Genomic DNA, 27,297 nt, shown 5'->3' with positions numbered 1-27,297 from the left:
ACATCATTACTTTGTACTCCAGTGTGCTGGACACATTTGAGCTATAAATAAGCACATAAAATTGAATCAACTGAAGTTAGCACACTTGCATTATCTAGACTCAGAGTTTGTAAAATTTCCATAGCATACCCTCATTTTTCTTAGGTAGTCAGTTCAGACATGCTGTTAACTACTGGGGAGAGAGGCTTTTTACAGTGGACTAGTCTTTGTTGTTTGGGTAAACCTCACAGAAATTAGCAGGTCCTATTTATTCTTTTTCAAAGACTATCACCTGACAAAAATTAAATCTCAGAAAAGCTTTTCACATCCAGATGTTCTTTCTCCTCTTACTGTAAAACTGTGCCTTGTGCTAGTTTGAAGCTAGCTAGAATGTTTTGGTGAGAAGAACTAGATTACAGGGTGTGAAAGGGAAACAATGGTGATGTCTACTTCACTCATAGGCTTGCTGAGAGGTATAAGAGCAAGAATCCAAATATAGATCAGGAAGTTGCTCTTTGTCCAGGCTTTGGGCTGCATTTCTGTCTAACCTCACCCTCCGTCTCTCTGATTAATCAACTGGCTTCCTAACCCCCCTGGCCGACCCCTCATTCTTCCTTGGGACAGAAGGCAATGTCTGGGGCAAGGTAGAGGAGTGGTAGAAGGTGGAGGGGTAATTGGGAGCCCCTCCTGGGGACTCAGGTTTCTGGGAGGGCTGTTGTGGTTTTGCATTACCTTTTACCTTGTCTATTTCTGTATATAAATGTATATACTGTAAACATCTGCTTTGTATATTGTGCTAAGCTGTGAATAATAAGCTTCATTCAATTTCCAGAGCCAGCTGAGTCTAGTCTGGGTAATTTCCAAAGTGTGGGGGCGTGAGGAACACCCAAACCATCGCATGCCTAAAGATTTTAAGTGCTGGTTTTGACCATAAAAATCGCTGAGCTAAAAGACCAAGCCACTTATCTCTCACTCCATCTTGTGAAAGTGCTGTCAGCATTACCTACCTTTGTTTACCTCTGACTACTGAATACAATCCTGCAATGTTTGTAAATAACCATGATGTATCATAATACCACACAGAGGAGACAAAAGCAGCAAACCCATCAGAGTTACAGAACTACTTCAAGTCTTTAGCTGGTGTGCAGTTTCTGAGGTGGTAAATCCAAGGCTCTGAGTTGTCTGAAGCCCTCAGCAAGCAATGAGACTAAGTGGTAAAAGGAAGCTGGAGCTTCAGCAGAGATGCTAAGAGTGACCTGACAAATCACTGCCATTGTAGGCAGCATTGCTTGTGAATGCTGACCAGGGCTACTGCATTATATGAGGATGAAAAATAACTTTTTCTCTAAATAAGCAAACTTGAATGGGAAAGATTAGAGACAAGTTGTGTGAAATCAGGACACTTTCATTGTCATGACTTCCTGGACAACACAGAAGACTCAGATGAACAATTTGGTCTTAACAGTAATAATAAAATTAACTTAAGAAATGCTGGTGTTGTGTTTAGGTTGTAGAGGACAGGCATAAACCACATAAATGTATAATTTTAAAACCAGATGATTTCTGGCTCCTACCACATTTTATTCCTGTTTGTCTTTTCACTCAGATTAATTCCTTCTGTGGTTAGAATGACAAAATACTTCCCCATTAATGAGTTAATTAGCTTACTTAAATAATTTTGCTATTTTTTTAATCTTACATTGAATCCCCAGGGAAAAAAAAAAGTGCCTTGAGCTCTGTGGTAAAAGGTTGGACTTGATGATCTGTGAGGTCTCTTCCAAGCCTGATGATACTGTGATACTGTGACAATTACATAATTCTGTTCCTTTTATCTTTCTTTGAAGGGGGAGTTACATTTATGTATTTTGTGTTGGAGGTTTATTTATACAGACTGTCTTACTAGCCCATCATTAATTTGAATGCTAAATCCAAATTAATGCCCTACCATTTCAGAAGGTAATGAAATATAACAGCTTATGATAATCTTTGAAGGATTAATATTCTAGATCTTTTAGTTCTAAGCAAAAGGTAACATAGTGCACATATTTCTATGAATTTCCTGTCAAAGCACTATTATTCAGACATCTGCAGCCTGAGACTCCAAGGCAAAGGTTTCAATTTTGTTTCATTTTGAACAATAGTATGTTAATGCTGTTTTCTTCCACAATACTTACCATAGGATAGCACTAAGTATGATGAACTTCTGAGTACATTAAGGCCTGTAAGGGTTTCATGCACATAACTGGATAATACAGCCAAACAAAAGTCGAGCATGTGCTGAAAACACAGGCCAGACCCTGAAGAGGTATAACTCAGCACAATTTCTTTACTGGTTTGTTTTATGTCTGCTGACAATATAATGTAATTTTATCAATGTAACAGAATTTAAATGAATGTTAATTAACAAGGACCTGTCTTAATGATTTAGGGTCAATAAAATGGATATCTCAAATACATGGAAATGAGAGAAGTGGACTGGATGATTCAGCTCACTCATTTTTTCTCCTCTCCCTCCAATAAATGATCTGATTTTGTCTGATTTTCATCTTTTTCAGAATATATTTATGTATCTGCTGCTCATATGTCTTAGACTTCTCTGAAAAACCAAAGCAGCTCCCTAGTTAGATGTTATCTTCAGCACTATTAATGAGTAGAGCCCATAAAATGCCTCTATTGCAATTCAAGACAGAAATTTCAATTAGCAAGTTAAGGACTGCATTGCATCAAAATATTAGAACATATTCTTAAATTTAATGCTGTTTCACTGAAGGTGTAGATTTTATAATAAAACATGACTCAGCATAAAGCAAACTTTTTATAGAGATGCTACATATGGAGAAAGGCATCTATTCTCTTGTTTATTATTAATTCTCAGTTTTGCTTATACCATAGGATGACAAAGTGTACTTGAATAATCAGCTCTGAAAAAGTGAAATCTGGCAAAAGAAGAAGGAAAATGCCTGCATTTTTATTGTAAAAAAAATGACATTTTCTTTCTACTCATAAGCTTATGTAAAAAAATCAATACCTTCTATAATTACACAGTTCTCTAATATCTTAAAGGCAGAATTTTGACAGCTATTTGATGAATTTGACAGACTATTACATTTATTTTTACTAGAGAATAAGCACCCATGGTACTTGGGAAAATAAATCACAGATATCCTCATTTATTGAAATTAGCAATTTCTGAACAACTTCTCAAGGCTTTTTCCTCATCAATTTATATGTTATATATTGCATTAAAACGATGCTTAAAAGAAATTAAGCAATTCCATTAAAACTTCCCATAAATCTAATCTGAAGTGTTAGACTACTAATGTTATTTGAATGCATATGCAGATTATACATGGCTTGACTACTGAAATCATATCAGTTTCAATAGATTCTGCTTATAAAAACATTAAAAAACATTGTTGACAATTTCACCTCTGAAATCAGAGCTAGATCAGAATACATTTCAGCTACAGAGGTGCACATAATTACATGCTTATCTAGAGATGCACATATTGGAAGAAGAGTTCAAGTTTGTTCAGTTTAGGAGGCTGATGGCTTAGATTTAAAAAAATACAGTAGTAGAAGCATGTGGATAGGGTACCAGAAGCCAGCATGCTACTGCTTCTCTTCATAATAACGAAAATCTGGGCAGATAAGAGAGCAGATAAAGATGTGTCCTTCTAGTTTCTAAGGACCTAGTGTTTAATTTGATAGAATATTTCTGCTAGTGTTTGTTCCTCAAAGTTTGTTGCTTCTGAGCCACAGCTTTGCCAGAAATAGGAAATCTTGTGTGACAATGGCATACCATAGCAGCTCTGTTTAACTAGGGCTACCTTCCACACTTTTAAAACTGACAAACAGTATATCCAAAAGAGATTTCATAGAAGGATCAACTTTTTTTCCACTACTCCTTGCCTGTTTTCTTTCCCATGTGCCAGTTTTTGACAAAGTGAACTAAAAGATTGTTTGTAGTAGCTTTGTCTTTGCTGCCCCATGATGGAGATCAAAATACTGACTGCTTTATGTGCATTGCAACAGGACCTCTCTTTCCCACTCTTCGACATGACATACATTAACAGCACCCTACTGCAGTGTACTGGCATCACGCGTAGTGAATACACCTGCACAAGAAGCCTCTCTTAACTGCTTTTTAATTCCTTTAGTAACTACATCTGGGTATCCTTCAGTCACTTGTTTCTATTTTAATCCCTTTAGTAACTACATCTAGGTCTCTTTCAATCACTTGTTTCTATTGTGTCTGGTTGCCTATGTACCAGAGATCTCTTAGGCCTTTGATGCTAAAAACATAGGGACATCTATGCAGTAGATATCCTAGCCTGCTTTAAAGGATAGCTCATTACACACAGATACAGATGAGCTCACCCAAGTAGCTCTATTCCTAGTTGCAGCACATGTTTTACAGTTTACCAAACAAAGCAGCCACAGTGTTTGCCACAACACAAATATGGAAAGACAACACATAATGCTGGTGTTTCTTCAAAGACTCATTCAAATGTGGTTTAAGACTCCACTTCCCCAAGCCGCACTTGTATGGCTTTTCTGAAGATGGAATATTTCACTTGTTTGCTGGGTTTTGTTGCTAACTGATTATGGCAAAAGTGTTAACAAAGCTGAAGTACACAGTTACTGTTTGCCTCCTCTTAACAGTCTTTATATTTAAACTACAATTAATTTCTCAAACTGTAAAAGCGAGAGGAAAAAAAATGTGGCACTCAAACATCAGTTTCCTTGTAGATACAAATGAAAGAAAAGCAGCAAATGCAGTAACTTATTAACTCAGAGGCTCCAAAACAAGAGATGTTCTCTGTTCCTTTTTTTTTAACATAGGCTCCTCACTGCACCAGCAGTCAGGTAGTAGAATATTGTTCCCTGGACAAAGCATCAATTTACCCACTCTTCAATCACACACAAGAATTTCTATGCGCATGATCTCAGGTTATGATTAGAAAGCCAAGCTATTTAAATCATGTAGCTGGTTTACATTTCCTTTGTTTCCAATTTCAAAAGATACTTTGTTTAAAGAACTTGATTACATCTAAGTCCATTATTAAAAATGAATCTCAGAAAGAACGCATGCACTTTGGCCAAGATAAAGTTCAGACCTTGAGAAAGCTGTCAACTGGATCGGAGAAGACTTTGCCACAGAAATACACAAATTGTAGAATCTAGAAAGCACTGCTGTGGGTCATCGTTTCCCGAAATGTTACACTGTGAAAGTTGCCAAGATAGACACCATATTGCCAATCTCTTTCCGATGTGAAAAGGGCAAAGTTTACAGTGAGGGTGCAGCTAGATACAGTAATAATTAGGTCTGAGTCTTATTGCTTTGATGAATACAGCATGGAGAATTAAAGACAATCCTTAAAGTGGACTTGCTAGAATTTGTGTTGACATAAGCACAAAATGGTCTTCCGAAGAGATGTGCAACCGTGACCAAAGTTATTAAACCGATGCAGAAGTTGTCCCCATGATGAGAAACTGATTGGAATATCAGGATTAGATTAGTGAGGAATAAGCAAATATACAAAAATTTGATGTGTCTGAAGAACAAGAGATAACAAAGGTACTTCAAGGTGAAAACAACAGTAACCTTGAAGAGAGTTGATCTGTGTGCAAACCAAGTTTGTATGGCATTGACAGAAAATAATTTTTAAAATGAGCCATGCAAACAGAAGGGATTGATTAACATCTAGAAATACTCAAGTGGATGTGGTAAGATTTAGACATATTCTGGAAAGAAACAGGCCAAAGAATTACAAGATTACAGGCTTGAGTGAAGAGTCATAGTTATATTCTCTGTTCCTTCTAGTTATTCTGTTTTGGAACAGAGAACAGGCCATGGAAACAATCTGATGAATTACAACCCAATAAAGAAATTTACCAATAGAAACTGACAATGTTTGTTAAGACAAGGTCATAATATCAACATCCACTGTTAGATAAATGCAGGTATTTGACCATATGGCCCCTTAAGAATCAACCAAAATCACTAAACTACCTGCCTTCTTTTGTTAATGAAACCGGAAAATGGCAGTTAATTAAAGAAATTATCCTGAAATTAATGTCTTCATTCCATTTAAAACGAAATACTTGACATTTTCCTGTATTAGTTTAAGGAAGAATAAATGAAAGGTATTTCTTTACTCCAAAAATTACTCTATCACCAGGATAAATCTAGTTAACACTCTTGTAATTTATGATAGATGCTGAACTACTCAAACCGCATTTTCTTTACAGAAAAGTTGCTCATTATGAGATTGTAAAGTCCTCAAGGCAGGGGTCTCAAATATGCTAGAAGGAGTAATGTCAGGCAACAGAGATGTTACTAGAGAACTATATTCCCATTACATTTTGGAATGACTTGTGTATACATTTCTTCAGGGTGTTTTTGCACAGACATACCACTGAAACAAAAAACAATTAAATTAATAATAAATTATCTGAAAACAAATAAATAATATGGTGATGAAGTATGCTGTTGATACTGAGGTCCTGAGGGTAGTAAAAATAGAGCTAGTGGAGATAATCTGCATACAGCCTCATAACCCTGAGTGCATGAGCAGGTGAAATTTAGTGTCAACCTTAATGCGAGCACAGAAAAAAACCCAACTCACCCATATCTATAAAACTATCTAGTAGATTTTGATCCAGAAAATAGATGATGCTATTAAAACAATGTTTAAAATTTATTCATTTTTCAACTGAACAACATTCACCAATGATCAGTACTTTCTCGCTTCCCTCACAAAGTAAAGCAAATAAATTATAGGAATTATAGGGAAAGAACTGGAAACTGAGGTGAAAAATGTTATTTTGACTTCTCTTGTGTCTTGAATCCTGTGTGCAGGTCCTGGCCTCCTCATGTCCAAAAGCATAACTTAGTTAAAAATAAGAGAGAAAATAATAGTAACATGAAAACAAAATTACACTCTTGGAAAGTACAAGACCAAAGAAAGACACAAAATGATGACTTGAAGAGAGAAGGTGGCTAAACAGCAATTGATCAGTTTCTACCAAAATAAGATTATTAACTAAGACAGATAAGATTTTTTTTTACCAAGACAGATAGGAATTTTTTACAAAACCCCACCACATTTCATAGAGTGCATAGTTAGGTTGCATGGAGCAAAGACTCCTTCCTATAGTATGCTGCAGACACCAAAAGCCTATGTGGACTTTAATGAAGACTCCACTATTTATTTTTGGAATGCATTTATTTATAGCTGAATTCCAGAATTGAAAAAGTATGCATAATATATTGCAAGATATAGCTCAGTGTTGAGAACACACACACTTGATTGTGGCCCCACTGATATCATTATCATGAGTAGAAGGAAATGTAACAATAGAATCCCTGAGGAAACTTTGTGTTTTCTCTTTTGAAAACATCTACATATGGATTCTGTACCGTCATATTGGTACCAAGTGTACTAAGGCAGGGCAGTGAATCTTTTTTGTTTCAGAGAAGTGTAGGAGTATTTCTAAGAAAGGAGGCGTATGACCATACTAAAACTCCATCAATTTCGTCTGCTTTTTGAGAAAGATTTCCATCTTCTTCGGTACGGCAATTGTTTGTACAGCACACTGTACTTTCTGTCTGCAGTCAGGCTGGGCAATTCCTGCGTGTTTTCAGCTTTCAGGCCCATCTCAGTACTCACCTCCCGGCTGCACCCCAGCTTCCACAGAGTAGTCACTACTCCAAGGCAACTCCAAGAGGCCAAACCGCAAACAATCGCACCCAGACGTTTCAGGAATTCCTCGTTCCAAGAAGCAAACAAGAGCGGTCATCGCCGACGTACCTGGTCTGACTGCTAAACCAATTTAAGCAGTACAGTATTATGTGGCAACGTGGCTGAAAGGGTATTTATTTACAGTAATGAGGCAGAGATGCAGGGCTGTGATTTCAAAAGCAGTTACTCTTCCAGAAACAAACAAACAGGATGAATGAGCGAAGGCTCAAAATCCCATTAGCTGCTCATTTTCTCTGACAGCAGTCTAAACACTTCTTAGTAGTCTGATCCAAAATGATTATTTTGATCCATTCCAAAGGGATTAGCTGTGCAAATAGCCAAACGTGGTCGAGCAACGCGGCCCGATCTCTAACTTGATTAACAAAGACTGGGGGAAGAAAAAGTGTAGAAAACGACTAATCTGTAGTTACATTTTGGTTGTTTAAAAAAAAAGAAGAAGAAAAAAAAAAAAGGACAGTCCTTTAAGGGAGAGTGCTTCGGTATTCTGCGAACTTTCCCGGGGTATCTCGGAACGAAAGGACAAAGTAAAGAAGAAAGTTACAACAGCTCAGCGTTTTTGTTCTCAGTCGCTTGACCAACGTCCTCGCCCGCCGCCGCGGCCCGTAGCCGAGGCCGATACGCGGCCGCCTGGGGCTCAGAGGCGTCTGACCCACTCCCTGCGCACAGCCCCGTGAGGCCAGCTGGCAAGTATGTACTTTCAGATCTGCTCGGTACCCGCGGGAAGGACGGAGGCCGGGCCCGAGCCCGCAGGTCGCCTCAGGGCGGGCAGCGCCCGGGCACGGGGCGGCGAGAGGAGCTGGCGCGCTCGCGCCTTCCCCGCTCCCGTGCAGCCGTTAGCGCGTGGCAGTTAGCGCGCGGCCGCTCCTCAGGCGCGTGCCGGCCCTGGGGCTTCCGCGCGCGCCGTGCGCAGCGGCGTGATGGGGGTAGGCGGCGGCGGCGGCGGCGGGCGGGCCGGCGGCTGGGGCTGTTCCTCGGCGCGCTCCCACCCCCGCCGGGGCTTTGCCCGCGGCCGCTGCTGCCCGGCCGGCGCTGGGAGGCGACAGCGAGTCCCGGCCGCCGGATCCGCTCGAGCAAAGCGAACGAGCGAGACTTTTACCTTTTCTCTCTTTTCCCGTTGTTACCCACCATGCTGCAGACGCCGTTGCCCGCAGAGGAGAAGCGGCGGCTCAACCCAGCGCCCTTCTCCTGAGGAGATGAGGGAGGCGCGGCCGGGCCAGACCTAGTGCGACCCGCGCCTCTCCCCCGTCCTCCCGCGTCCCCGACCACCATGAGGGAAGAGAGAGAGGCGGCCGCCGCGGCCGCCTGCCACCGCGGACCTAGCAAAGCCCCGCAACATTGCCAGCAGCCGGACGGCGGCGGAGCGGCTGCCCTCCCAGCGCTCCCCGGCGGCAGCGGTAGCCCAGAGACCCTGCGGAACGGCTACGTGAAGAGCTGCGCGACCCCTCTGAGGCAGGACCCCCCGAAGAGCTTCCTCTCTTTGCTGCTGTTCCCTACCGCCGCCGGCTCCTTCTCCTCCCGGGCTCTATTCAGCCTGGGCGCCTTGGCCGCCGTTGTCCTCTTGTTTCTGGCCTTTCACGGTTGGGGCAGTGCCGGGGGCCAGCAGGACGGGAGCAGCTGGCGGAGCCCGTGGCCGCTGCACGCCTTGTTGTGCCTGTCCTGCTGCCTCAGTCCCCTCTTCAGCATCGCCTGTGCCTTCTTCTTCTTCACCTGCTACCTGACCGGCGGCAGGCGCGGGGAGCACGGCGGCGACACAACCCGTTGGTGGCTTCTGTTGCTTCCCGTGTGCTGCTACTTGGGGGACTTCCTGGCATTGCAGTGGCTGCTGCCCACAGAGGGGCAAGGCGAAGAACCCCAGCCCCTCGCTGAGCCGCAGGTGGTCCTGAGCAGGTTCCTGACTGTGCTAGGCTCGGTGGCAGCGGTGACCCTTCTGCAGAGCTCGCTGAAGTTGCGCCGGAGCCTCCTCGTCTTGGTCTTCTCTACCCTGGTGTGGCTGGTGTCGCTCACTAGCCTTCACTCGCTCCCCCCAGTCCTCAGACCGCTGCTGGCCGGCTCGGTGGGGGTGGCAGGCTGCCTCCTGGCACTCTATGGTGGAGAACACGGCATCCTCTCGGCTCCGAGCCGAGGAGCGCACCACCAGCATCATCACCACCCACGGCTCCCCAGCGTGGAGGAAAAAGTGCCTGTGATCCGACCCAGGAGGAGATCTAGCTGCGTATCCTTAGGGGAAACTTCGGCCAGCTACTATGGCAGCTGCAAAATGTTTAGGAGACCTTCGTTGCCTTGTATTTCCAGAGAGCAGGTAGGTTTCTCGAAACTGGAGGGAGAAACTTTCTAAGGAGTGAGCGCCACTCGCTTTTCCTAACTGGTTATATGTGTCTGTGCTCAATGTCTTCTGTCAGATTTCTGTTGGAGGGATGGAGGAAAATGTTAGTCCATTAGAGTTTCCCATCTCGATTCTGCAGAATCGATATAAACCTTTATGCCTATATAGCAGTTCAATCGTATTAATGCATTTGTATTTGCTGTAGGACAGAAGGCTTGCTCGCTTTTCATTGGATCTTAAATATTAGAAAGCAATTCTCATTGATTAAAACAAAACCCCGAACCAAACATCTTCGCTACTGTCAACTACCTTGTTATTTTGATTGTTTGGCGAGTTTTTTTTCCAAGCCCATCACCTCCTCTGCTTCTGGCAGCCGTTACGAGAGAAAGGAACTACAGCTTTACAACTGCTCGGCACTTCTGCTCCTTTCCGCTTTCTATCGACAAAATGATCGCCAAGTGCTAAAGGACTGTCAGGTTTTGAGGCATATGATTTCTCAGATGTTGACGTTGTTTGAGTGGCAGCTGCCCTTCTGCCTTGCAGATGAGTATCTCTTGTTTCCCTCCCTCTAACGCTCTCCTCTTGGCTCCACGTAAGTTAACGGTTAGTTTCGGGTTGATGGGATTTAAGAAACTCTTTACTGAAGGGAGAGCTGTTCAGTAGAGTCTGGAGGGATGCCCGAAACGCTCCGTTTTCTTGAATGGAACTCTGTTGGTTTCTACCTCCCGGAAGACTTTTCAGTGAGTCTTTTTTTTGGGTGTAGCGCAAGAGCACCTCCTCCCCCACCCCGCTGAGGGGGGTGTTGGGGGGAGTTTGTTTTTATTTGGGAGCTTGCACGTGAGCTGCAGGAACATCGAGTTGCTGCTGGTGGAACTGGCCCCAGGCTGCTGCAAGGGAGTTAGCAGACCGTTATAGGAAGGAGAGTAAGAGGGGTATATTTAATGAGGTGAACAGCTTCTGGGAAGTGTCTGTCGCTGCAGAATTCCTCATCCACTACTGCCGCGGCTGAAACTCATGCATACTAAATGAAATTTTCTAATTTTGCTTTGACGTGTATTCTGTAATGCACTTCTGTGATTGAGTGTGAAATAAGGCTGAGGAAATAGGACGTGAGTCTGAAACGGTGGAGTAGCTTTCGAGCATTTCTTTCTCTGCATTTCCACGATAAAAATAGAGCTGTAATTCATTTTGCCTAAAACGTTAAAATGCAAGTTTGCTGTAACACGGTTCAGAAGCAACTCATTCAGTAAGTTTCAAGTTATCTGATGCGTGCTAGGAAAGGAACATTAAAATACCTACTAGCAATTGGAGATATATAGGGAATATTGTATAATAGTGTACTTTCTCTGTTCTCTTCTGGATAGTACACGTTGTCTTTTTGTCATGTTTGTCTACAGTACAAATACCTCAGAAAATACGGTTTCATTAACCTTTCTAGAGGATAGAAGATATTTGTTCTTATGCAAGTTCCTAAATGCTTCCTTTGATATTCGGTTCACTTCCTAAAGGCATGTGCATATTTCAAGTTAAGGCATTTATTATTCTTTAAGTAACATCGTAAATGTCAACCACAGCTAAATACGTACGATTTATTGGCAGTGCTTAAATCATACGTGTTCATAATGAAATGTAACTGTTTGGTAGACTTCCAGAATGTGATACCTTTTTTTTTTGTTTCAGTCATTAGAAGAGAACAGAGACAAGAAGAAGATCTGAAGTTCTTTATTTTCGTTGTAGCTTATTATGGTTTACACTAAGTGTTTGTATTTTATTAAGCATAGTTTAATTGTGATTCATAGATATATGTAATTTTTTAAGGACAAAACAGGTTAAATCCTCTGATCTCCTGTCTGACTTGGAGAGAGATCAGACATTGCAGAGCTGATAAAGCATCAATTGTTTGGGCAGGGAGAGGGGGAGACGTAAGCCCATAATGTATGACTTTATTTGAATAAACACTACAAAGTTTTTGTAGTGCTTCCTTGAAACAGAAGGAGTGTGTGCACTTCATGCTTTTCAGAAAGCATTTATGGTGCAGATGTTCCTTAAGAACTGATTGCATGTTTTTTTCAGATCTTTATAAAACATGCCAATGATTCTTTTCCAATATTAATATTTTAGGAGTGAGTTTGATGACCATTTTTAGGAGGATCAGTGGCAATGCGCCACAGGGCCGCCATGACAGGAACACTCTGAAGGAGAGCTAAGCCGCTTTTGCGATTGTTAGATGTGTTTTATATGACTGCTATGGACATTTTGTTTGTAGAGGTTTGTGTGAACCTCTGCAAGCAGGGTGACTAAGTACAAAAAAGGGAGATGCATTAAATCATAGAATGCAAGTTGGAAGGGGTCTTAAAGGTAATCTGGTCCAGTCTTTCTTGGCAAGAGCAGGGTGTAGAGAAGATGGCCTTGCACTCTGTCCAGATGAATCTTAAAAGCATCCAGTGTCAGAGAATCCACCACTTCACTGGGGAGGTGATTCCAGTAGCTGATTGCTCTCATTGTGAAAAATATTCCTCCTGTGTGGATTTCTTTTATTCTTTGAGGAAAATAGGGAATGCTAGTACTGGCCTTAGGTTTTCAGTTACTTGTTGATTTGAAATGGTGCCCTGCCCTCTGTGAAAGTAATTAGATAGGGTTTACTGTATGTTTCATTAATAACACAAGCAAGCATTTCTAAGTGGTCTGTGTACAGGAAGAGTATATGTGTGTGGGAACATATGTGCAGCCAGTAGTGTGTACTAACTGGAATTAGATGGAAGTATTATTGTTTTCTGGGTTAGAAGTGGTAGGAGGCCATGTGATTGTGATCTTGGAAATGCTTTCTAATTCAGGTGACCTTATGACAAATATTTAGGTGATTGCTTTCTGTTCTTGAGCAGGTATGGTAACTGTAATGCTGGGTGGTTGCTAGAATCACATTACCTTTGTTCTTACCTTTTATATGATTATTGGTGCCTGCTTCAGCCACCAAAGTCCACGGATCCATACTTTGTGTGGCTTTTCTGCAGTACATATGGCTATCAGTGTGGTTTGAGATGAGAGTCACAAATAGATAATATCCTTACATCATTATGTGAGTATACTTAAATGGTGTTATCAAAGTATATAAATACATGTAGAAGAAAGCAATGTGACTAAATGTAAGGCAAAGAATTACGCAAATGCAATGTTATTTTTGAAATCTAGTATGTTAACACTTATGCTCACAAATTGGTATGATTTTAGCAATAAACAGTCTTTTTGTACTCTGAAGAGGAATTACTTATTGCCAGTATAACTGCAGTATTGATTGGTATTGCAGAATTTGTCTAGATGATATCTGGATTGCATGCATTAACTGGATGCTAATCTGTTAGCACTGCTACAGTCCCCACTGCTACTGGTGTGAGAAGGTTTATCTTTACTGACTGTTGGCTATCTTGCACTTTTCTTGTAGAATGAAAGCCATATCAGAGCCTACTACTGGTTGCACATATGTTCCCACACACACGCTCTTCCTGCACACAGACCACTTAGAAATGCTGGCTGGAGTTATTAATGAAACATACAGTCAACTCAATGTAATTACTTTCACATGTATTTATCTAGACAGAGGGCAGGGCATCATTTCAAATCAACAAGCTAAAAGCTGAGCTGGGATTATAATGAGTTTCAATGGGATGCAACTGAGTGGGAAATATACAAAGAGAAGGATTATGTTGTAAGAGCAACAATCCTGGAAAACTGTTTCTGCAACCCTTTGTCAGAAGAGTAGAATCATGTTGTTCCCGTCTGGTTCTCTCTGACCTCAACAAAATGTTTTGTGCTAGATGAAATGTGAAATGAGAAAGCGCATGAAATGAGTTCTATAGAGTGGTCAGAGTTTAAGATGGTGTCCTCTGGCAAAGTGGCCACCAGGGCCATACTGTGGTACACAGAGAATGACGATGCTTTTAGGGACACTGCGTGCAGTTAAGAACTCTGTTAGCAAAGTTTACCTTAAGGTGTTTTTTAGATATCCAAGACTTGATGGTAGTTGGTGTTCTGTAGAGAAAAAGGATGCTAAAAGCAGGGAAATGTGTCTGTAAGCCACTGGTGTAGCAAAGGGGATTGTGCCTTCAGGTGTGGTTTCTCAGAATGGAAGTGTCAAAGGAGAAAGGAAGGGGGTAAAAGCCAACTGCTGTGGAAATGCTGAAGAAACGGGTGCAAGGTGAGGGTGAGCAGTGGTAAGACAGAAGTAGAAGAACCTGGCAGAAATGGTACCAAAAACTCTGTGATTGACTGTGTCAAAGGAAACTAACAGGATAAAATGGATACAGTACTAACTTTCTCCTTTGACTAGGAAGACATTTTAAATTTATGAAAGAAAATTGTAAAAGAGGTGAGGAACAAAAGGTTCCCATGACAGTCTGCAGAATGGCAGAGGGCAGCCTCCATACTGCAGTTTATGAAGACTTGGTTCTGCGAGGCTGAGCATCAGAAGAATAAGAATTACAAGGAGACAGGTATATTTTCCTGAGGAAAAGACTCATCTTTATACACGATGTCTGTGTGTGCATGTGTGTGCCTGGAAATATCATCCTAATAGTTGAACTTGACCAGCTGAACTGATTGAATACCTAAAAGATTCACTGATGCCAAATTTCAGCAAGTTTTGTAAAAAAAGTGAATGGGAAGCGAAACGACCTTGTAGAATGTACTCCAACAGGGCAAGTTTGCTGTGTGAGCTGAGCTCTGAGTCCACATGAGTGTGCCTTTCCTGTCCTGAGTTAATACCAGAACTGAGATCAGGAATTCTCTTAAAGCCTGGGCCTTACTTGACAAATCCCTGGTGTTCAGAAACTAGTTGCTGAGAGTGGAAAAGAGTAAGTCTTATATTTCGGTGCAAAATAACAATTGTAGGCAGGGAAACTCGTACAATGTTTTCTTGAAGTTTCATCTGTGTTCCAGAATAAAACTATGTGGAGAGAGAGCCATAGGACTGGTTTAATATGAGAGTGATGGAGAATGAAGGGAAATGTTGAATTTCAATATGAATTTATCAGTGGGTATAAACAATGCTTGGCAAGATGGAATGACACAACAGAATGCATTATAATGAAAAAAAAAAGAAGAAACTTTCCTCCTACTTAACAGCAAGAACAGAAATTTAAGGTAAAAGGGCTTGGCTTAGTCAGTGCAGACTGTACTATGAGTGAATGTTGGTGAAGCATAAAAACCATCAATAACTTAAAGGATCCAGTGGAAGTCAAAGAGTACTAGAGCCTTCCAAACAGACAGGAACCATGGACGCTAATAAATTAGAGTTCACAGGGTAACAAGTAAACTGACAGATGATGGTACTGAAGAAAGGGAAATGTGACAGAAACGGATCAGTGAGGTCTGTCCTTAAGGAAGAAGACAAGTGAATGGCTTTACTGGCAGATGTGACAAAGTGAAGTGTCCTAGGAACTAGAGACAGCATAACAATAAATGACTGCTGAAATAAAATTAGAGTTTCCGGAGGAGTTTTATGTTTGAAAATGGATCATACAGCTTTGAGAAATGATGTAATTCATACAAATACAGGCAGCTGGTAACCAGGAGTGAGTTGATGTGTTGGGCCATCCCTGCTTGCTTATAGCTTTTATGAAATTAAATGCTACAATATTTAGAGGGTCTCTTTTGACCTTCATGTTAGATTTGTTTTTTAATTAGATGAAAGCCTTGCAACAGGATAGGAACTAAAGACTGAAAAAGACATTCTTACACTAGGCTCACTTTCTGCATCTTCAACATGATTTTTCCAATGTGACCTAAAATTGAAGGCCTATATTTTCCTTTAGGGTCTTTTTATTTTTCTTAGACTTGACTTAATATTACATATGAATTCATACTCTATTTTCTGCTTTATTTTTGTGTGTGTTTTCTTAATTTTTATGTTAAATGTGTTCTTTTAACTAAGCATTGTTGTGTGATGTGTGTTTGCCACTTCATAATATATATATAAAATATAAATTTGCTCCTTCCATCTGGTAAATTCTCTCAAAGGAATTCTAAATTTCTGCCTACTCTAAGTTGCTGATATAGGTAAAGAAGCGCAGGGGTATTTAAGAAGAGGTATCAAAGAGTTTTTATAGTACTTTTGGATCCCCAGAACAGTTTCTGTCCTTTCACACAAGTTGCTGGTGCACCTGCTGTTTCTTAGCATTTGATGACTGATAAACACTAATCCTGAGATACCTCATTATCTTCTGTGTCAGAGATATATAGTGGCCAAGAAGCTCCACAGTGTGCATGCTCCACAGGAGCAGATGGCCTCTTACCTAAGTTTGTAACTTTGCAAGGCAACTGACTTTTTGTGAGCTTTCTCTGATCGCTGTATTTATAGGACGTCATTAGCACTTACTAACATTGTGTCATGCGTATAGTTCAATGATGCTAGCTTTCAAACAGATAGGATTTTGAGAGAAGTCTTAAGTGATTGTTGTCTTGATTGACGTCCTCACTGGCCTTTGTTTCATTTGGCTTGTCACCGAGACACTGTAATATGTTAATGCAGTCACAGGCTTTTCAATACCCGCTCTTGCAGTTCCACAGTATCCTACACATTCTTGCTCCCTTTAGAATTATCCTCACGGCATAGTAGGAAATTTAAATTAATCTGTATTTTCACAAGTAACAACAGTTACCTTATGTTTGGCTAGTAGAGGAGGGAAATTCGTGTTGAAAACTGAAGGTGTGATTAGCAGACTGAAAAAGTTTAGATCCTGCTGTGCTTGTGAAATGCCATCTGCTTTGGCACTGTTCTGAAGGAATTGGCTCAAACTGGAAGAAGTAAAGGCCACTACCAGAGTTTTCCTCCTGACTAGCTAGATCTGCTAGAAGTAGGCTTTATTTTGCCGAGGGAAAGATGCATGTTCCTCTGGGTTAGACTGTTTCTGTTTAGACTGTCCATTTCAGTGCACTGAAACACAGATGCCCCTATTGTGTATTGCTGCTTATAGTCTGGGGTAGATAAACACAAATATTTATGATGACAGGAGCATGATTCTTCCTAAGTTGTTAACATAGGTCCAAGTAGTATATTTTGTATCTTAACTAGCAAACAAACAAGCTTGTGTGTTCCCCCAGTATGTGGCCTGTCTCTGATCTTTTTTCAACTAACGGCACTTTTGAGGCAGCAGAGTATCCACTTGGGGATCGCTGAAGCATGCTTGCAAAGCAGGTTTCAAATAAACATGTAGGGAGAGAATCTGAATTGATTATGTGCACAGATGTTAACCTAGGTATCTTCTAGTCTTTATTTTACATATGCTGAAGAGCTGAGGAATGTTACTTCAGATATTTCCAATGATGAAAGAAATGTAATATATCTATCTCAGGTTAAAATGAGTGATTGCCATGATATGAACAACAGCTTTGCTCTTTTCTGGCAAAGCACAGTTGAAAGTATTTTGATTACAAGTATCTGTTAACTTATTTTTACATAGTTACAGAAAAACATTAATTATAATCCATATCAGAGTTGCTTGCTACTACTGTGCTCACCATAGTGGAATGTTTCCATACTGTGGTAATGTTTAAAATCTAATTTTTCCTTCCATTTGAAGTTTCTGGTTGAACAAGCTTCATTAGGAAGTTTGGAACAGCTTTTGTGTTAATAACAGGTTTTTTTTTTTGTCATTGCTTTAATGAATTTACTTTTCCTAAGTGACATTCTGTTCATTACATGCCAAAGAATTTTTAAAGAAACTTGAAAACAGTAGGTTGGCAGGTGATATTCTGTGCTGTCAAAGTGAAAATCAGAAATTAACAGAGGCAGTTGCTGGTTTTTGCTTTTAAGAGTGGCCTGTGTTTTCAAACCTCTTGAGACAATGACTGTCATGTTGGAGACGTCTGCAGAATATTCTGAAGAAGAAAATAAAACTTCAGTCTGTGTGTGAAGGATAACAACTTCTTATGAGGAGTGAAAAATCAAAACTAGTTAAATTTCCTAAGCTGAAAGCAGTCTGAGTAAACCTGTGCTTACACATGAAATTGGTGTAACTTGCTTTTAGGATTATTAAGAATAAAATTTCAGGGCAAATTAATTTAGAAACTGATGTTATGTTTGTAACTGAAATGGATATCTTATTCAGGAGAGTATCAGCTTTAGAAAAGATCCAAAATGTGTTTCATGTAATGAAGAAATGCAATTTCAGAGTTAACTGCAAAAGTCTATGTTGTTTTAGTAATGGGCCTATAAAGGTAATGAGTTAGTCTTACATAATTTTTCTTGTCCATGACTAGTTGCTGTTAAAATCTTACTGCTAAATATGTGTAACTCTTCTGTACTTGCCTTAACACTTACTCTAGTAGGCATCTCCCTGGAGTCAGCAGAGCACTTAAGTTTTCAAGTGGAAAAGAACATGTGTTTTGCAGTGTTTAAGGGTTGTGAATACAGTCCTTACTTGTTTAAAAATTCACAGGGTTTAGTGTAATTTATAACTTCTACTCTTTAGTGGCAATTGTTAACAGTCTTAAAGCTATGGTTCCTTCACCTGTCTGGTAATGGACAGCAATGGTGTGCTTTTAAAAGGCACATCTTTTAAAAAAAATGACTTGGCCTTGACAGTACAAGAAAAATAATTTTCCAGGAGATTAACATCCAATAGTCAATTAATTACTTGTTTGTTTTGCCTCTTTAGAAATGTCATTTTTTCTTTCCTTGTCCTTAGCTGTTCTTAATTTTAAAATTATGTTAATACCTCTTCCTTACCTGTGTGTTCTCCCTCTTAGCTTACAAGATCAGTGATGTCATTTGGTTTACAATTGCAAGTATCTTTCAGCAGACATACAAATATTCTAACTGGAAGCACTTCCCTTTTTTTAGAAACGTAGTAATCGTGTTACTGTCTTGAAAATATATTAAAAAAAATAGAGTAGAACATTTGGTACCATGTGATTTATAGAGCAGAGTAATTAAATAGTTCTTTGTATTTACAGCATAATCTAGAGTCTTACTTCAGTACCACGTAAATGTCCATCAGGGAAAAATGATAGATAAGTAGACTCCATTTAAAAGGCTTGTACATCTAGTTTTGTACATACTCATACAGACCATATCTTCTACCTTGGTACTTTGCTGTATCATATAAGTCCTTAGTTCTTTTCATTTTGTTTTTTGATATTTTTTTTTCAGTTCTGCAAGTTAGATGCAAGGTTCTTACTCACCTGCTTCATCCCCCCCATGTGTGACTGCAAATGTAAGATCTGAGCTCTAATATGTAGGCTTTGTAGTTAAGAGCTTAGTCTTTGCTACCCCAAGAGAGATTATGTGTCATTGGTAGTTTCAAAGTTGAAAACAATTCTCTGTTTGTTTATTTCCTGGACAGAGGGGACAAAGGTTTTCTAGGTCGGTGTTTGTTTGTTTTGGGTTTTTTTGGTGAAGACTAAGCTTTTAGCTACCTTGTTTGTTTCGCCAGACTCTTCGGTATTGTGAGAACAGGGAGAAACAGGAGTATTGGCTCAAGTGCTGTAGTTCTGTCAAGAGTAGCTGGCTGACTAATGATAACAGGGAGTGAACTGTGCCTCAAAAAATAAATACCAAACATCTTACTCCCTTCATTTCTTCATTTAAATTGGAGAGAAAGAACGAGAGGATCTGTATTTGTCAATGCATCTTCCTGCAGTGTTTGAAAGCTACAAGAAAGCTTTCCTTGATCTTTATAATACTGATGCTTTTAAATGAATTTGAGGCATTTCATTCTGATTACAGCTTGAGTTGTAGCAGGTTGAATAGAGGCAGAGGAGTATTTTCTATCTTGATGCCTTGAGCTTTATTTGCTTCCAAAGGGCAAGCAAATTTATCTGCAGAAGTTATTTTTTTAAGGAAATTTGGTGCTTTATTTCCAATTTCTGAGTAATACTTTGGCTCAGCATGTCTGTTAGATTCCCAGCTGTGTCCCAGGTCTGTCACTTTTTGAGATGTTTTGCAGTGGTACCCCTGCAGATTTTAGGGAGAGGGGTAAGCCAAGAAAAGCAAGAGCCAAAAGAGAACACTGAGTTCCCTGCATCTATCTTGTCAAGAGTGTCACTTAAGCAGTGGTCTAGCTTGGTGGACAGAGAGCTGTGTTTTTTCTTCATGTGTGTCAATCAGAGTAGAGCAGGAAACAGAGCTGGAGAGGAACTGTACTGTGATGGTGGGTTCTGTATTTGGTGGATTGTTATAAGGTGGATAACAGTTCTGAATATTGCAAAAGTACCAAGTGGTTAGTATTGTGATAGAATTTGAAGCCTTGTATAGTCTAGCCTCCTGTGCTTTTGTTATAGATTACTTACATAACTGAAATGTTCAAGTGCCTATGTTCCTGTTTAGATACAAGTAGGTTTTAGTGCCCTCTGACTGAACTTTTATATGGATACTCTTCCCCTTGGTTCCAGTGAAGATATTTAATTATCCAAGATGTCCTCAGCAGCCACATTGTTTTAATTTTGGAGAACCTCTCTGAACCTTGAATTCCATAAGCTAAAGGCAGTATGTGGCTTGGGGTTTTATCTCAGGAGTCCCCGATCCATTGTCGAATAGTTGGGCTGGGAATCTTCTGTATCTAAGCGTGACCCTGCAGCAATAGTCTGATGTCTGTGCTGGTTTGTTTCCCTGCCCTGCAGGGATGTTTGGGTTCCTCAACATGCCTTGTGTCCTCATAGATTTTCTGTCTACCATTGCCTCTTCATTCCTGGAATTTCCATTATCACATACCAGACTACTTCCTTTATTTTTTGTGCTTTGCTGGCTTTCAATTCAGTTGTCTGCAAATTGTCTTTTGGTGAAAAAAAAAAATCTTTAAAAAAAATTATTATTCTTCTGCCTACCTACCTTCTTGCTTTGTGCTTACTGGACCATAGAAACAAAGAGGAATGCAAGTAGGTGTATGGGAGGAAGTTGAGAAGTGATGCAGGGGAAAACTGTATTAATAGAGCAGAAAATCCTGTTGATGGAAACATCTGCATTTAGGGAAAAACATCACAGAGATGCTAAGTAGTAGTTAACTGCTGATGAAATCAGAGCATTGATCCTGTCGTGTAAACTTGATAGCTCTTTGTCGTTTATTGTTTTCTACGGAAGTGTAGTTGCCAGTGCAGACATGGATTCTCTTCTTCAGTTTTACTTCAGACCACTCATTTGTCTGCATCCCTGTGCTTCTTGGCCTAAAACGTCAGGATTTATTCTTGGAATATTGATAATTTATTTATTAGATGTGAACAAGAAGGATTCCCCAGAAACCGGAGAATTCATGATGTATTTGAAAGAGTGAGATCTGCAGTTACTGTAAAATCAAGACTGTTTTAGGTCTTCTTTCAGAGCAATTCTGACTTGATATGATCCTGGCTTCCTGAGTGAGTAAGCTTTTGCGAAAGAAATTGTGAAAAGCCCCTAGCATTGCCTGCTCCCTGCACCTTCACGTTTTCGATACCCTATTCTCTTCAGTGGTCAGGAAGCTGCTGTGACAGGTTGTTCAGGCTGGCTGTCTTTTGTCTATTTCAGAATGCTTTAGGGGATTTCCCGTTTAAAACTGCACTGGGTAGGTCATTCAGTGGAGGTGGGAGACTATTCAGCAGTAAATTTCACATACATTTTGCCTTGTTGCTGAATCATTACCCAGAAGTTTAAACCAAGAAAACATTACTTCTATCTTGCCTTGTTTTCTTTGTACCCTGCAACTATTCCATGGTACAGAAAACCAGTTATATTTTACACCAGATAAGCACAGATGTAGGTGCAGAAAAGCTCTGTGCTGGAAAGAGTTTGTTTCATGTTTATTCACGTCCTGAAATGACCAAAATCAAATTCACATTCAAAAATAAACTGTTTTTTGTTTGTTTGTTTGGGTGCAATATATTGTCAAAAGCCAGCATTTGCCCCTTTCTTTTTAAATCAATACATGTGATTCTTATTATTTTCTCTGGAATCTGTAGTTTCTCTGCAGGATAGCTCATGGATGAGATCCCTGCTCTCTGCATGTTTTCAGATTAAAGTGTGAGTTTTGTTTTACTTGGTGCATAGAATAACTGGTTTGTGATACCTTTTTTATAACATGCTCCCTGCTTATGAATACACATCTATTTGAAGGGAATGAGAAATAGTTTGATAGGTCTTCTTGCTGTTTCTTTCTAATTTACTTTGGATCTAAAATCAGGAGAATTGTCGAGCTATACACTTAAAATCAGAGATATGGATAATTCAGTGTTTTATGTAAAAGCTGCAGGTGACTTTTAAAACTTTGCCATAAGCTTTCAGTAATGCAACTGCAAATGAAGAGATATACTTTTTCAATTCTAAACGATATTTTGTCTTAAATTTTCCTTCTCGATTAATAAGAAAATGCACTTGGGACAGCTACTGCAAAGATGTGAGAGAATTAAAAATCCACGTGCAAAATGTGGCTGTGAAAGTTTACTTAGGATATGTTGACTGTAAAGATGTTAGTCAAGGGTTAAGCTCAGTATGTTTCGCTGGCTGCCGAGTGAAACAGGATGCAGTGACTACATTGTCAGACTGCTGGTGTGAGTGCAAACAGATGAGGAAATGCTGGATCAGGCACTTCAGCAACTTGGGCTGTTACCGAGGAAACTGCTTGCGTCATACTCGCCAGCAATTAGCTTACAGTTCTTTTATTTTTGATAGTGTTGCAAGCTGAGCTCGCCTGTTACAAAGGAAAAGACTGGCTTCATCTCAGAAGGTTGGGTTGTGACTGCGGCTATGGTGCTTATAAGGATTTGCAAAGTGCTGCTTTGGATAAATCGAAAAAATATTTAAACTCTCAGCCCAGTTCTCCAAAGGACCTTGCAGTTAGGCTTGAGTCTGAAAGATGTGCACTCAAATGTTTGTCATCTCCATGAAAATGGTTTTCTCTAGCCTTGAAAATTAAGTCCTAGGCAATATTCAGAACACTCATGAGACCTGCAACCTTTTCTCGCAATTGTACTGAAGGATTCTTCTGTATTGCATTCTAAAACATTGTTACCTGAGCAAGAGATTCCTATTCTGAATACTTTTTTTTTCCTTGCATTGATTCAAATTCAGTCACTTCCAGTGGTTACCTAGCCACTAATATAAACCAGTTAGCGTTGAAAGCAGTGTGTGTTTTATCTCAGAAAACCATCGTGCCTTCTGCCTGTCACTTAAAAAACTAAACAAATTCCCAGCAACTGATTTAATATTGATGTATGCTGTTAGTATGGGTATTGCCTTATGGCTAGGAAAAAATCATGCAGTGCCCAACAGGTTAAATCAAGAGTGTTTGTGGGTTTCTTTTTTTTTTCCTAACCCCCCCCCCCCCCCCTTTCTTTTTTTTGTTGCATAGGCAAACACATGAGTAAGCTTAGTTTGTAACAAACTGGTATTATGTAGCTGAAGGCTGAACTGGTTAAAATGTCAAGGTTGTGACATGCTTGTGTTCCTGTGTTTGTGTGAAGCTTAAGAATGTGAACATGTTTTAAATATTTTAATGCAAGGACTTTGGACTTTTAAACTACTTTGGAAGAATTCTTCCATGTAAAATCTTTACATTTTCTACCTCCTTGTAAAGAATAACTTTGCCAGATCATTAGTTAGAACTGTGTTAGCCTCTGAAGTCTATATGCAAAGCTCTTGGGAGAAACCCTCTCCTTGCCCCCAACAGGCCACACAAATAACCTCATTCAACAAAGAAAACCCAAACAACTCCAGACCCCACTGCACCCCTTCCAACACGAGATTTTGAAAAACTGAGTGCCTCTGTTCCTGTGCATTTATGAACTTGTCTGTAAAAATCTGGGAACCTGTATTTAGCTCCATAACCCCACAGTTAGCTGGTCATGGGGGCTGCATCTGAAGTGACAATTGCTGTCTACCTGGCCTGGTGTTGTCATATGGGATTATCTTCAGTTTTGTTTTATTTCACAATTCAGTGATTTTATATGTGGGTGGAGGTGGTTAAAAGCACTGGGATGCCATTTTAAAGGAAGAGCAGCTTTTGCTGCTAGTTCGAAACTGTTTGACTGACTTGTCTCACCTCACTAATGCGTTTCTGCATGTGGCCACTCCTTGTGTGCTTTATTTGGAATGCTTTCACATTAGCTCAGTTGTAAGTCACGAAGTCTTACTGTTGAAGTCTATGAGTATTGGGATGTAGGTGTTAACAAAGCAAGATCTGGAAGTCTCAGTGTTGGATCTTGTCCTTAATCTACTTTATCCTTTCAGTTGTGGACAGTAACATGAAGATTTATGTGTCTTCAGGTCACCAATGTTTTCCATAAGCTATGTCCAGTCACTTTGCCATTAATTTAGGGCAATGCATCAGACGTATGGAACATTTTGTTTTGTCCTTATTTAGTGTTTTATCCCTGTAAGCCATGTCAGTCTTCAGTAAAGGAGGTTGTAATTACACGATCACATAGTTATTTTTCTGTGTAACTTTTAATATTGTTTAATTACCAGAATTTAATCTTCATTCTGGCACTTGTTAGCTGTTTCCTCAATGCTTTTGTTCACTGACAACATTCAGTTGTTTTATGAATGTCTGTTCTCAGCCAGATTGGTATACATGTGTGTTTCAAAAGAGAAGTCTGCAGTAACAGATGGATCTGCAGCATGAGAAGACGCTGCTCGGCTAGTGAATCTTCTAAGCATTGCAGTAAGGGGGCTGCATTTTCTTTGGCAAAGTCTGTGAGGTTTTGTATGATTCCTGGCAAAATATTTGTCTAGTCTCCTGACTTCGTAAGTCAACTTGTCTGTGTTCTAGAGCTTTTAGAACAAGTCAGGCTGGTGCTATGAAATGGAAAGCGAATTGAGGTTTCTTTTAACTTCTGGTTGCGATTTTTACTAAGGAAACCAAATTGTTTAAAATTTTCTTCAACTCCTATACTGTGAAGATGCTTTGTAGAAAAATTCTACAGAAAACCTAAAGAGAGTGACTGACAGCCCATTGTTTCTTTCTTTATATATATATATATATGTATATATATATATATATATGTATATAGCTAAAATGGCCAGCAGTCAAATTGCCTTGCATGGATGACTTTGTGCATCAGGAATATTTTCATGTTGTCTGAGCAACACAAAGGATTTTTTCTTTGCTTTGTCTTCTCCTGTAGTTCTGTTCGTAAATAATCATTAGAATCACAGAAGGTGGGCAGATTTTAAAAAACAAATATCATTCCATTGTCTAATTTGAACAACTTTTGTCCAGATTGTTTTATTTTCAAACCACGTTTGCTCGTAATGTTCTTTTTTCTTTGTTTCCATGTAATCATTAAGGCAAATAGAGGAAACGATGTAGACTTACCCATTCTCCTGATACTAAAATTTCCCTTTTTCCTCTGAATAGGAAGTTTCTCTGCAGCTCCACCCTAGGACATCACAACTTCAGCCTGCAGTAAACCTGTCATTGGGCTATGTTTGTTTTGGATTTTCAGAGGATAAAAGCTAAGAGGAATCAGAGAGGCATGCCCTAGTCATATCTAAATTTTCCTGGCATGTCACAAGTTAGTTTTCTGTTAATATTTTGTAATTTTTCACCATTTATTTGTTACTGATTTCCACAAATAATTTGTTTTCAGTTTCTTCAGTGTCAGACTTTCTCTCTGTGTTCAGTATGTACATAAAATCTGAGTCCTAGATCAATAGAATGTGACATTTCCCTAAAACCTTGTGGAATGGAGAGCTCATTTCACTTTTCCTTTGCCTTAGGTTACAGTTTCAGGTAATTTTTCTTACAGTATCCCGCTGCCCTTTTCTTCTGGGGTGGTAATTTTATAAGCATTTCCTCTAAATAGCTACAGTGCACAAAGAAAAATGGTTTTGCTAAGATGCACACTTGAATGGCTTTCCAAGTTATGACAGACTGAGATCAGTAACTTTCCAATATTTTCCTCCTCTCTTTTTAGTATTTTTATTTTCTTTCTAAATTTGGACTGGTAAACTCTCATATTTGTCTCTGATATGTCCCTTTCCCCACCCACCAAGCTTTCCTCATCCTACTTTCACATTTTGGTGTTTTGGGGATGGTTGATTTTTTGTTTTTCTGATAGTACCAGCAGCAGAGCTCACTAAAATGTGTGGAGCAACAACAGCTTTTATTGAGTGAGAGATAAAATGGCAGTGCAAGTCTTGATTAAAATGTAGAGTTCTGAGGTCAGAGCATGATAATTTTCTGATGCTCAGAACTGTGTCCAATTTAGATAAATCTGTATGTAGTCACAAAAAAGGATTTTTTTTGACCTTAGGACAGAGCCTTTCTAATCTGAACACCTCTACTCAAATGTTCCAATTCCCCGAACACTTTGTGGTGCTTCCACTAAAAGGAGTGGTCCTTCCCAGCACTGTCTGCTCATTCCTGCCATGGCAGCATCCCCCTTTGTGCTGACACAAGCATTCATGAGACTACACAGTGGACTAAATTGGGGAACTAATCCATGTTAAAAGTAATCATTTCTTTTTGTAGTTCCTTGCCACGTGTCTGTATGAATGCTTTTGCTGCATAAGGGAGGGAGTGACATGGGGATGGGAATGAGCAGCTGAGGGAGAGTGGGACTGCTCCTTTATTGTGGCAATGCCAAGTTGTGCTGATTTAAGAAAATTAATGGCACTGCAGTGTAAAGAGTGGACGTGTTAGAAATTCTCAATAAATCAGTAAAAACGAGCAGGCATACCCTCACACCCCAAACCTCTGTCTCTGTCTTTAATGAACTCTATATTCTACTTGAGGTAAAAAGAACAGAGTGCTTCAACACTGGATAGCTGAAACATGGCAAACAGGTACTTAAAATGTCAGTTGTTAAAGCAGCTGCAGTCAGGTGTGGTACTACATTTGCAAGACATCATAAACAAAGTTCTCACAAAGACCTCGAATACAAAGCTACAATTTAAACACCTAAGTTAGACCTGTACAGTAGATGAGGCAGAGGGTTCTTTTGCAAAACAACTTGAGATGGTGTGATAATAGAACCACACCGTGTTCATAGGTGAGAACAGAACAAACTGGCAAAGGACACATAAATGAGATTCTTCCTAATAGCTGAGCATTTGGCACTCATTTAAAACAGTGCTTTAATATGCCTGCGTTCGTGTGGAAATTCATTGTTTTCAGGATGAAGTAAACCGAAAATGTTACAAAATCCTAACACCACTTTTGTGAGTCACCTTTGGAAACTACTGAACTCTGATCGATCCATCAAGCTTAAGTCTACAGGACTAAATATGTAATATGATAGTGGAGAAGAGCTATTGCCTTAAAA

General features: G+C 39.8%; 1 protein-coding gene across 3 annotated transcripts in view; it reads left to right on the top strand.

Annotated features, from left to right (window-relative positions):
- The first annotated feature begins 8,241 nt into the window (after positions 1-8,241).
- Positions 8,242-27,297, top strand: part of PDE3B (phosphodiesterase 3B) — a 76,416-nt gene continuing 57,360 nt past the window's right edge. For 2 of the 3 annotated variants that reach the window (XM_064163655.1, XM_064163653.1), the window contains exon 1: positions 8,678-10,047. In XM_064163655.1, coding sequence (XP_064019725.1) covers positions 9,016-10,047 — 1,032 coding nt within the window. In that variant the 5' untranslated portion in view covers positions 8,678-9,015. Of the gene's footprint in view, positions 8,436-8,677; positions 10,048-27,297 lie in introns of those variants that run through there. The other variant, XM_064163654.1, reaches the window with a different exon arrangement.

The sequence above is a fragment of the Pogoniulus pusillus genome, chromosome 24 (genome assembly GCF_015220805.1).
Source record: "Pogoniulus pusillus isolate bPogPus1 chromosome 24, bPogPus1.pri, whole genome shotgun sequence".
NCBI classification, from domain to species: domain Eukaryota; kingdom Metazoa; phylum Chordata; class Aves; order Piciformes; family Lybiidae; genus Pogoniulus; species Pogoniulus pusillus.
Note: the sequence above shows the minus strand (reverse complement) of the source record. Positions and strands in the feature narration are given on the sequence as shown.